This window comes from Odocoileus virginianus, chromosome 3 (genome assembly GCF_023699985.2).
Source record: "Odocoileus virginianus isolate 20LAN1187 ecotype Illinois chromosome 3, Ovbor_1.2, whole genome shotgun sequence".
Taxonomy (NCBI): domain Eukaryota; kingdom Metazoa; phylum Chordata; class Mammalia; order Artiodactyla; family Cervidae; genus Odocoileus; species Odocoileus virginianus.
Window position 1 is genome coordinate 88,971,482 of NC_069676.1, and position 12,265 is coordinate 88,983,746.

General features: G+C 41.2%; 1 protein-coding gene across 1 annotated transcript in view; it reads left to right on the top strand.

Moving 5' to 3' along the window:
• Window positions 1-7,824: 7,824 nt before the first annotated feature.
• Window positions 7,825-12,265, top strand: part of FAM81B (family with sequence similarity 81 member B) — a 51,514-nt gene continuing 47,073 nt past the window's right edge. Inside the window, exons 1-3 of the mRNA XM_020873033.2 lie at window positions 7,825-7,963; window positions 8,389-8,492; window positions 11,289-11,353. Coding sequence (XP_020728692.2) covers window positions 7,954-7,963; window positions 8,389-8,492; window positions 11,289-11,353 — 179 coding nt within the window. The 5' untranslated portion in view covers window positions 7,825-7,953. The remainder of the gene's footprint in view (window positions 7,964-8,388; window positions 8,493-11,288; window positions 11,354-12,265) is intronic.

Here is a 12,265-nt window from a genome sequence, read left to right on the forward strand (position 1 = left end):
TTCCTAACCTTTGGTACATTATTTTTAGAGAATAATCAGGTATATGAGATGAGTTTGTATAACATTTTATCACTGTATTATCACCATTATCCAAAAAGTTGGCCACAACCTAAATATATAAAAATGAAGAAGTAGTTAAACAGAATTCAGTTCAGTTCAGTCACTCAGTCGTGTCTGACTCTGCGACCTCATGAACTGCAGCACGTCAGGCCTCCCTGTCCATCACCAACTCCCGGAGTCTACCCAAACCCATGTCCATTGAGTCGGTGATGCCATCCAACTATCTCATCCTCTGTCGTCCCCTTCTCCTCCTGCCCTCAATCTTTCCCAGCATCAGGGTCTTTTCAAATGAGTCAGCTCTTCGCATCAGGTGGCCAAAGTATTGGAGTTTCAGCATCAACATCAGTCCTTCCAGTGAACACCCAGGACTGATCTCCTTTAGGATGGACTGGTTGGATCTCTTTGCAGTCCAAGGGACTCTCAAGAGTCTTCTCCAACACCACAGTTCAAAAGCATCAAATCTTTGGTGTTCAGCTTTCTTTACAGTCCAACTCTCACATCCTTACATGACCACTGGAAAAACCATAGCCTTGACTAGACAAACCTTTGTTGATAACGTAATGTCTCTGCTTTTTAATATACTGTCTAGGTTGGTCATAACTTTCCTTCCAAGGAGTAAGCATCTTTTAATTTAAATAGAATTACAGTTAGCCAATTATTAAAATCCTATTTTTTAAAAAAATATGTGATAACAGGTAAAATATCAAAATATAGCATGTCATTAAGACTAAATGGAGAAGTCAGCATATAAAATTATACATATAATATGATCTTCAGTACACAAACACACACACACATATACACACACATACATGTATATGTTCATAGAAAAAAGGCTAAAAGCCTATCAAAATGTATAATGATTATTTAATAATAATTTCAGATAAGGTGACTGTATGAGTTCTGCTTGGCTGCCCAGCTCCTCTGCTTTCCTCTATAATTGCACACACTATGCTTTATCTTAAATGCCTATGCCTATGGACTTATTGTACATAGCCTTTTAGAATATCAGAGAACATTTTTTATGTTTAACTTGCTGCTATATGTCTAGGAAAAAACTTAGAAATCACCCAATAAATGTTTGAATGCTTATGTGACTGACAGAGTAAATGAGTGATTGAATGATTGAATGAATTCAGCAGAAAGCTTGAAGTACCTAAAACACAAGGTGACTGGCAAGGGGCAGAAGAGATGCCATAAATAATGGGGAGCCAGAAAAGGGTGAAGATATTTAGAGACTTCAAAGCAAGCAGCTTGGCAAGATAGAAAGAGCACAGACTTCAGTCAGCCACACTGCTCTATGACTTTCAGAAAGTTCCTCAACTTGTACCTATATAATGGGATACTATGCTCATTTAGTTGTTATGAGAGTTAACTGAACTGTAAGTATAGAAATTCACATACACCATGCCCTGCACATGATAGGCATTCAGCAAATGTTTTCTCATCCCCTAAGGTTCCAGTTTGGTCTATTTATTTTTATGCCTATGAAAAGCTGACCACAAATTTCCAGGGGAAAAAAAAAAAGTGCCCTGAACAAAATTATTTTCACTTTAACTTTTAAAAAGATAGCCAAGCTAGAAGAAGGGCAAAGGGAAGATGCCCAAATCCTTAAAGGTTAGGCATCCTAGTCGTAAGAGGGTGTGAGTGTGTAGCACACGCTGAGGGAATGGGCCCCAGAGGTAAGTTTTGCACAGAATGGAATCTCATATATTTTAATGGTGGGACATAAAGGTATTCCCAGAACAAGGGAAAACTTCCCTCGTGAATTTCATTACCCTCTCTACTGATGAGACCAACACATACAATATAAATTCTGTCCTAGAGCCATTTGGTTAAATGTGTGGACGTCTAGGGCCAAAAATACATTCATTGATTTGGGTATTCGAATCTATTTATGTGCTTTTCAAACAGACATTTCTGTTCACCTTGAAGCTCTGATGCTGGCGTGAGGCTGGCTGGCTGGGAACACTGGTCTCACCACAGACAGAAACAGGCTCCTGGAGGTCATTAGAGGAGCAGCCCCGTGCCTGGAGAGCTGACGCCCTCAGGATGTGGACTCGGGTTTTTGAGAACAGGCTGCTGAATGCAGGAGGCGCACTCATCTGGCAGCGCAAGAAGCATCCTTTCAGCAAAAGAGACTTTTACAGAGAAACGAGGGGAAGAAGCCAGGCGACTAGAGCGGCGAGAATAAATATTCCTGTGTCCAGTCTCCCAGAGTTTCTGTAAACCAGCTTAACAATGAGCACAAGCTCGGCTTGCCTCCACAGAAACTCAGGGTCCCTGGATCTGGTAGTCACTCCAACTGTTATTGTCTCTGAGTGATTAGCTCACCTACCCTTTGTCATTATCAACCACAATAGTTTTTTTTTTTTTTAGTCATTGTGTTTTGTTTGTCCTAGACTCTGTTTGCACATATGAAAACATGTGGCAGACTCTATACAAAGATGAATTCAAGTCTCCAGAGTGTATTTTTTTTTTCCCCTTGGCATTTTATTCCATTGCAAAGTACTGAAGTTGCTATATTTTAATGAACTGCACTTAATTTGGTGAGTCAACTGACTTGGCTGACTTTAGCCAAAGCCAGGTAAAGGTTGTGGCGGTTGGAGGCAGGAAAGACAGCGGAGGGAGGTGGGAATTCATCTTAGCAGCTGGACTGCAAGTAGGTATCTGGGGAGAAGCTGTTTGTTCAGAGGTGGGAGAGACAGAAGTGGTAACAGGGAACCAGGGAAGGGACAAAGAGAGCCTTGCTGAGAGGTGGGAGGAGGAGTCGCAAGGTATAAACACCAGATAGATAGGCTTGACTGGAAATTGCCTGGCACCTGAGGGGAGACTTCTGGTAAGGTGCGGTTCAGGCTTGGAGGAGGCGCAGATGGTAATTAGGACCTGAGGAAGTTGTTTTGAAAGGAGAAAGCTCCTCCAGCACCACTGCAGTGGAGGAAAATCCACGTAGACACAGAATCTAAGATGCTGATGGATGCATAGGCAGACTGGCAGGCAGCTCTGCTGAGAGTTTACAGGAATATAGCAGCAATTCTAGAAATACTGAGGCGGCTCCCCAACCAAAAGTAGGTTCCTTGTAGGTTTTGCAGGAATGGATGCCACCTTTAGAAATTACATTCTTTGAGTTGTTCAGTGTGTGGTCCTTGGATTTCTAATCAAAACAAGCTTCTCTGAAACCTGTGAGTGTGGGAACTCCTCAGTTCTCCACAGAAGTCTACAGTTTAAGAGGCTCTCCAGGCAAATTTTATACACACTGATGTTTGAAATGCCTGGACTTAGGCATTGTCCCTTCTTGGATATGAAGACCACGCTGAATTGATTAGACCCTTTCTAAGAGAGAAACTGGCTGAAAGTCAGACAGGAAGAGGGCAGGACAAGAAATGTTCGGTGATGAAGAGAGAGAGACCGTTCCTCTCTCCAAGTGTCGACAGGGACCTAGACGGTAAGAGCCCCTGGAGGCATCCGTGGGGCTACTGGAGGGGCGGGGAGGGGGGGCAGGCGAGAGAGGAGTCTGACTGCGGTTGCACTGAGACCTTAGGGGCCTCCCGTCTGTGCATTTTGCAAAGTTCAGGTGAGATGCCAGCTCCTCTACAACTCACACCACATTCATCTGCTGTCACCTGCATTTCTGAACTCCTGGGCAGAATTCTGTCCACACGTGTTCATGGACTTCGTTTATTCATTTATTTAACATACACTTATTGAGCACTTACCATGGACCAGATACTGTTCTAGACATCGTGGCAGAGCAGTGAACAAAAGAGATAAAATTTTCTGCCCCCCTGGAGCTAAGAATCTAGCAGAGGAAACAATTAGTAAGAAAAGTAAGTGCAAATTAGGTAGATACATGCTGAAGAGGAAAATATAGCAGAAAACGGGAAGAATGTGTATATAAGAGGAAATGATAAGTTTTAGAGAGTCAGGGAAGACCTCTTCAGAAAAGTGATATTTGAATTAAGACCAGCAAAAAAGCAAGGGAGTGAGCAGAGATCCTCAGGTCCACGTGAGATGGCCCCAGGAAGGAGGGCCAGAGGGCAGTTAGGACAACAGGCGAGAGGTGACCTAAAAGGAACAGGAAGTCAGGAGGATATTTCCAATGACCACTGGCTGCTGTGGCCCAGCGCTGGTTGAGGGCAGTTCAGCAGAGGACACAGCATTCTGCAGACACCCTGAGTCACGATGGTCACTGGCCCACAGACACTCCTGTGTGAGTTAGAAATGTATTTTTCTCAAGACCTTTCCCTGACTTTCACTTGTGAAAAATCTGGACTAGTATACTTAACCTTATTAGAAGAAGATCTTTTCTTGGTGTCTGCCTGAAAAATTGTCAGGCAACAGATTGAAAATTTTGCTGTGCCTAACAAACATGAATATCTACATCAGTATTGTGTGAATTTTGGGGGGCTCCAAAATCACTGCAGATGGTGACTGCAGCCATGAAATTAAAAGACGCTTACTCCTTGGAAGGAAAGTTATGACCAACCTAGACAGTATATTAAAAAGCAGAGACATTACTTTGCCAACAAAGGTTTGTCTAGTCAAGGCTATGGTTTTTCCAGTAGTCAGGTATGGATGTTAGAGTTGGACCATAAAGAAAGCTGAGCGCCAAAGAATTGATGCTTTTGAACTGTGGTGTTGGAGAAGACTCTTGAGAGTCCCTTGGACTGCAAGGAGATCCAACCAGTCCATCCAAAAGATCAGTCCTGGGTGTTCATGGGAAGGACTGATGCTGAAGCTGAAACTCCAATACTTTGGCCACCTGATGCAAAGAGCTGACTCATTTGAAAACACCCTGATGCTGGGAAAGATTGAAGGCAGGAGAAGAAGGGGACGACAGAGGATGAGATGGTTGGATGGCATCACCGACTCAATGGACATGAGTTTGAGTAAGCTCTGGGAGTTGGTGATGGATAGGCAGGCTGGCGTGCTGCAGTTCATGGGGTTGCAAAGAGTCGGACATGACTGAGCGACTGAACTGAACTGAATTGTGTGAATGGCACCCCTAGGGTTGTGAAGTATGCAACAGCACACAGCAGTTCTGTCTTCATTGACCACCATCGCAAGATTATTCCTTTATGCCTACATTTAAAGTAATAATCAGAGCTTCCCTGGTGGCTCAAGTAGTAAAGAGGCCGCCTGCCAATGCAGGGGACATGGGTTCAATCACTGCTCCAGGAAGATCCCACATGCCCTGGAGCAACTAAGCCTGTGGGCCACAGTTACTGGGTCCACAGTTACTGTGGTGCAATGACTGAAGGCCATGTCCCCAGAGCCAGGGCAACGTAAAGGAAGCCACTGCAGTAAGAAGCCCATGAACCTCAATGAGAGAGTAGCCCCAGCCTGCTGCAGCTACAGAAAAGCCCACACAGCACTGGAGATCCAGGATGGCCAAAAATAAGTGAGTAAATAAAATTACATTTAAAATTTTGTCTTCTGTATGCTTCTCTGATAGCTCAGTTGCTAAAGAATCCGCCTGCAATGCAGGAGACCCCGGTTCGATTCCTGGGTCGGGAAGGTCCCCTGGAGAAGGGATAGGCTACCCACTCCAGTATTCTTGGGCTTGCCTTGTGGATCAGACAGTAAAGAATCCCCCTGCAATATGGGAGACCTGGGTCCAATCCCTGGGTTGGGAAGATCCCCTGGAAAAGGGAAAGGCTACCCACTCCAGTATTCTGGCCTGGAGAATTCCATGGACTGTATAGTCCATGGGGTCGCAAAGAGTCAGACACAACTGAGCGACTTTCACTTATGCATATTAAAAAATAATACCAGAACATAATATCATTTTTAAGTTTTTAAGGTGGAAATTGAACATCACTGGCTTCTTTGCTTTAGGCTATATTCTTGGTAGCCCTAGATAAGGAGGCATTTTTGAAGATCATTGACTTCTGAGAAGGATTTTCGTACACATTGGGCAGGCAGGAATTCAATGGTACATATATTTTACATGCACTGTTCTATTAAAGACAAGCAGCCATTTAGAGAACAGACAAGTTAGAATCTCATTTCATTTGGGGCCCATTTTTCTAGCAAATCCTATGGATTTGCTGAATTTAAAGAGAGAAAGAATTGTAAGAATTTGCTTAACAAGGTCAAATCCAGTCTTCCTCTCACACAGAGTCTCACTTCTTGGATAATTGCCACCTTGTGAAATAATCACTAATAATAGCTGCCTTTTAGTGGCGCCCCAGCCTGGCACTCAGCTGAGTGCTTGAGGTGTATCATTGCACTGAATCCTCTCAACCACCTTATGAAATCAATATTATTAGCTCCCCTTACAGATGAGAAAACTAAGGCCTGAAGAGGGGAGGTAATTTTGCGCAAAGTAAATAGCCAGTAGATTGAGAAGTCAGGGTTCTAAACTTTAACATGATAACCACCTGCTCTGTCCCTGGTGTGTCAGTTTCACCTGGCACTCTCTAAAAATGATGATGAGCAGCATCACCACCACTTTAGACTGCTTGCAGACCATGAAATGTTACATCTCTAAGCTTTAATGACTTAGAACTAGAAGGTGCACTAGTGAAGCCAAAATCATGCATGTTTTTAACTATGGGATCAAAATTTGTCACTTAGTATTCTGAACGTCACGCATGCCCACAGAGCAAGGCAAACCAGCACCATCGTGTGAAAAGTGACTCAGCCAGTGACATCATTTCTGTATATGAAGTCCAGGCAGTATTAGCAAAATATGTGAATTCTAATTTTAAAAGTCAGGAAAATATCTCAGAGCTAAAACAATCCACATCTTTTTGAAACAAGCCAAACAACCAACCAAGCCTGTCTACCCACCCACCTGTCACTTCATCATTCTTTGAAATGCTCCACCTATAGCCTGGAGGAGTTCAGTTCAGCCAGCAGTAACTCAGTCGTGTCTGACTCTTTGTGACCCAGTGGACTGCAGCACGCCAGGCCTCCCTGTCCATCACCAACTCCCAGAGCTTACTCAAACTCATGTCCATCGAGTTGGTGATGCAATCCAACCATCTCATCCTCTACTGACCCCTTTTCCTCCCTCCCTCAATCTTTCCCAGCATCAGGGTCTTTTCAAATGAGTCAGTTCTTCCCATCAGGTGGCCAAAGTATTGGAGCTTCAGTTTCAGCATCAGTCCTTCCAATGAATATTCAGGACTGATCTCCTTTAGGATGGACTGGTTGGATCTCCTTGCAGTCCAAGGGACTCTCAAGAGTCTTCTCCAACACCACAGTTCAAAAGCATAAATTCTTTAGTGCTCAGCTTTCTTTATAGTCCAACTCTCACATCCATACCTGACCACTAGAAAAACCATAGCTTTGACTAGATGGACCTTTGTTGGCAAAGTAATGTCTCTGCTTTTTAATATGCTTTCTAAGGTGGTCATGACTTTTCTTCCAAGGAGCAAGTGTCTTTTAGTTTCACGGCTGCAGTCACCATCTGCAGTGATTCTGGAGCCCAAGAAGAGTTAGCTGCCTTAACTAGCATACTTGGAGAAAGATTCAGGAGTATGGCAACATCTCATTTCTTTGTCTAATCTGATGGAAGCTGGTCTCTTCTCAAACTGTGAAGGGGAAATAAGCAGAAGGGTGTGAAATATCAGTCTAAAAATAACCACTTCCCACCCATTGAGATAAAGAGGTGGGGAGGACCTAGAGACTTTTACTACAATGAGCATTAAGGAAAACACTTGAAGCCCCTAAACCTAGGACCTGAAGTGAGGACCCCAACTCTATTGACATCACAGTCCTTCCTGTAGTCACAATGCCACTGGGCCACCCCAGGAAGATGCCCCAGAAACATGAAGACTTTGGTCAGGATGCAATCAAAATTCCTTAGTACTTTGGCTTTCAGAGAGAGAAAATAAAAACCTCTGTTCCCTTTCCAAAAAAATAAAAGTCAGGAAATCAAGCGTCATGAGTTCAGGTATTTATCTCATGCGTTACTCAAGGACTCGTCATGTCTCATTCTTAGCTAGCTTACTTATATTTGTTACTACATATAAACAAGGTAATAAATCCCAAAGTAGATACTGAGAAGGCTTCGGCACAATGAGGTGAGGAATCATTGCCTATTATCAGTTTGACCTAGATGAGCACCTCTCAACAGTTTCCTGACTGTCTCATGGCAGTATCCGAGTGATCAACTATTCTGTAGGTGTGATGCAGACCTGGGGGAGAACCGGGGAGGGGAGGAAGGAAGGAAAGATGTGTGAAACAAATTGGAAGCCTCCCCCTAAATTTCACTGTATGTTCAGAAACTGCCCTCAATTAAAAAATAAACAATTGCCACCACTGCAAAAACTTCATGTGCTGTAGTTCCTGATCTGATTCAGCATTCTGGTTGCCTAGAGACAGATGTAAACAAAAGTGCCTCCCCGACTGCTGCTGCCAAGGAACAGCCAGAAGAACCTGATGGCCCCCTTCCTGGCTCAGCCAGTGAGCAAGAAAAGAAAGCAAGTACTCTTAGATATTCATGTTAAAAATAGGATATTTTGTTCAGCTTCTTTAAAGCTTAATGTTGCTTACAGAGATCTCAGGAGTCTGGGAAGAGTTGCTTTCCTTTTCACTCTCTTACCTTTCCTGTTTGTTCTGCTTTGAAAAAAATTACTGAGGCCAGCACAAGCTGCAAAGAAAAATGATCTCAATTTGTCAGTTCATTCACTGGACTGACTTTTAATATGGGGAGCTAGAAATTTGATAATTATTTATTTTTGTGAAAATTTAAAAGGAACCCAAAGTGTGGTTGTTATCTCTAACAAAAAAGAAAATAACTAAATAAAATTTTTATTGTTATGTACTGTCATATCTTCCCCATTAATTAAAAAAAAAAACACACTCAAATAAGCAGCATTTTCAGACTTTGCTTTGTAATTCTGACTAGCAGATACAGTCTCTTGTGATGGGAAGAGGACTGGAAAGCTAGCACAATGTCAAGCAATGACTTCTGGTATCTACTGGCTGTACCACATATTGGCTGCATGACTCAGACAATTACTTAAAAACTCTCTGCCTCCTCTTATGTGAAATGGGCTGATTAGGCCTATCCTAAGATGTGGAGCTTGAAAGAGCCTTTAAGGCAAAGGCAGGTAGGAAGGACTCAGGCTGACCATTATCATCACCTACATGATGTTGAGAAAGTTCCTTGCTTCTCTGATCCTCAGATTTCTCACCTATTAAAATAATCATCTTAAATTCTTTCTCTAATAAAGAAGGATTTCAGTTACATAAGGTAACTATTGTTATCTGTAAGTTAATGATTCTCACTTTACAGAGCTGTTTCAAGAATGAAATTACATCATATGTGTGAACGTATTTTATAGTCCATTCAGTTGTAAAGCATTATTACTAAACAAATGAAAACTAATACTTCTAAATGTCCCATGATAATCACAAAGTTGTTTATGAGGCAATTTTGATATAATTATGCTTAGTTTGTGGGAAGAGCTAACTCCTATATTCAGTTTAATTCAGTGGGATAGCTGACTCCTATGTTCAATCAGCAAAAATATAAAAATTTAGGCTTAAATACCTAAAAAAGTGCACAAACAGTAAATAAGTTATGCCACAGTATTAACAACTTTTGCTCTAGAATTGTGCTTTTTTCTGTATCTTTTACTTTTTCTATATTTTTCCAAATTTCCCTGAATTGTCAGGTTTAACATTTATTACTTTAAAAGTATGTGACTTGTAGGTATGCTTTTAAGAGAATGATGTTTATTGTCTTCCAAAGTAAAACAAAAATGAGCAAAATAAAACTGATTTAAAAAATAAATAGATAAAACAGATATGTATCCAATTGCTTTACTTCAAAAGAAAGGAAGACAATAGCCCCGTTAGTCATTGTCTTTGGACACAACGTGCATCACACTCTTTCTTCCCACAAGTACTCACGAAAGACTAGGAGGTGCCAAACATAAAAGGCCGGGGACCAGCCCACAGACAACCTCGCACAGGCTGGGGTGCAGCCGTGGAGAGGTGAGGAGGAAAGAGCTGGCATTCAGTAGGGGAGGAGCCCATGGCACAGCATTGTTGCAGCAGGACCCAGGGTGAAAACACAACCAGGGCAGAAGACCAACCCCGTTCTCTAGGGAGCTGGGATGGTTTCCATACCACAGACATCTGTGTGCTCAGGGTGTTAGTATAATAAATCCATTCTCTAGCGAAGACCTGGCTTTGGAGCACCAGACTCATGGCAAACTCCACTCAACACTGGGCAGAGCGGGTCCGAAGCACAATTAAATGGCTCACTGGCTCCATCTGCACAACCTCAAGCTTTTTCTGGTTCCTTCCACTGAGTGGGCTGGCCAGGAGAGCCTGTTGTCAGGTGGTGTTCTATATTAGCCTCCTTGAAAACAAACTTACTTTTCTTTTTTTTTAAGTTTTATTGGAGGAGAGAGGTTTCCAAATAAGTTTCTTTAGCCCTAAATTAAGAAGTATGATGTGGTCATTCTTAAAGCCTTTGGAAAAGGAATGATTTCTGTCATGGGTTTTAACATACTCTGCTCACCGTTCAGTGATAGGCTATTAAAATGAAGGTAAATATGGGTCCTTTTTCTTTTAATTTCAAAAAATAAAAGAACATTAGTATTTAAAACACTTAACATAAGCAAAATAGTGAGTACATTTGGTAACCTCTTTCCTCCTAGAAATGCTACAAAATTAATGAATTTTCCTGCAAGTAGAACTTTCTAGTATCATTTTATTGAATTAGTAGTGTCCATACAGCCAATTATGTTTAACATTAGAAGTTATGTACATATCTGTGCTCTATACTTTTATTTCTCATTGACTGTAAGACTCTAACAAACAGATTTCTTAGAAAACAAAATTATTTGAATAGACAAGTTTTCTAGATTTTGGCTTTGTCTTTTAAAATTAGCTGATTCCCATTGGAATTCACCAGGTCAGGAATAATTCACTCTATGAAGACATCTTTAGTAACTCAGCCAGTAATTGTCTGCTATTTCATTAAAATACCGTCTAAGAATAATCTATGGCTATGACTTTTCCAGAAAGTTTTTCTTGACTATGGTACCAAATATATGAAATACAACTGTCCAGAATTTTCCCAGAACTTGATTTGGGCTTTAGCCTCTAGCGGTACAAATGGGGCATGTGCAAGATTAACTGAGCTAATGATCTGTGACCTATAGCACTGATTTTGTTTTAAATTAAAACATCATAAGATGGATAAGATTTCCCTGTAAAGTAGCTGACAATATATTTTAAACCCATGACCTTTGTTTCAGGTAAGATTTTCTCCGGCCAAAATGTCAACCAAGAATTCTACAAATCTAGTTGAATATGTTGACAAGTAAGTCTAAATTACAACAGTTTTAACTATCATTGATGATTACATTAGAAATTAAAGGGCCTGAATGAAATCTTTGAGTTTATCTAAACTAGTTCTCTGCTTCAGAAGGACCTCATTAAACCATGTCAGGAAAGCCAACCTCCCTTATTCCTCTCCGATTGACAAAACGTGCCAATTTTACTGCTTCCTCTTTTTTTTTTTTCATTTATTTTTATTAGTTGGAGGCTAATTACTTTACAATATTGTAGTGGTTTTTGTCATACATTGACATGAATCAGCCATGGATTTACATGTATTCCCCATCCCGATCCCCCCCTCCCACCTCCTCTTAGCCCCTACAGTTTCATATAGATTTATAAATAAAATAACACAACACAGGCAATGAAAGACACATGACAAGATAAGATATACTTAACTGTGACTTTCAAAATAAATCAAATGAATATGTTAACATTTCCAGATAAAAACTCAGAAATTTTGAAATATATTAAATCAATCATCAGAGCATTTTTGTTTCCCCTATTTACAGTGCCACACCTGAATCTCATCCAGGGAAGGTCTACAGAGAGGAGCACCTCTGGGGACTTGGAAATATACAATTAATACATGCACATTGTCCAAAAAATCTTAGTTTGGACAAGTTGGGATCACAGGACAATACATATTAGTTTGAGTTTCCATTTGAGTACGTCACAGAGGGATGTGATCTGATGTTCCCATTAAAGTTTTCAGGGCACTTGGGATTTAGTGTCAGGCCTTCCAATAATTTTCTGCATGATCTCATGCTTAGTCCCCTGTGTCTCTGGACTTGTTCTCTCATTTGTCAAATAAAGAGGTTGAACTAGAAACTCTAAGACCCACTCACTGTACCTTTATTTTTTTTTCCATTTATTAGTTGGAGGCTAATTACTT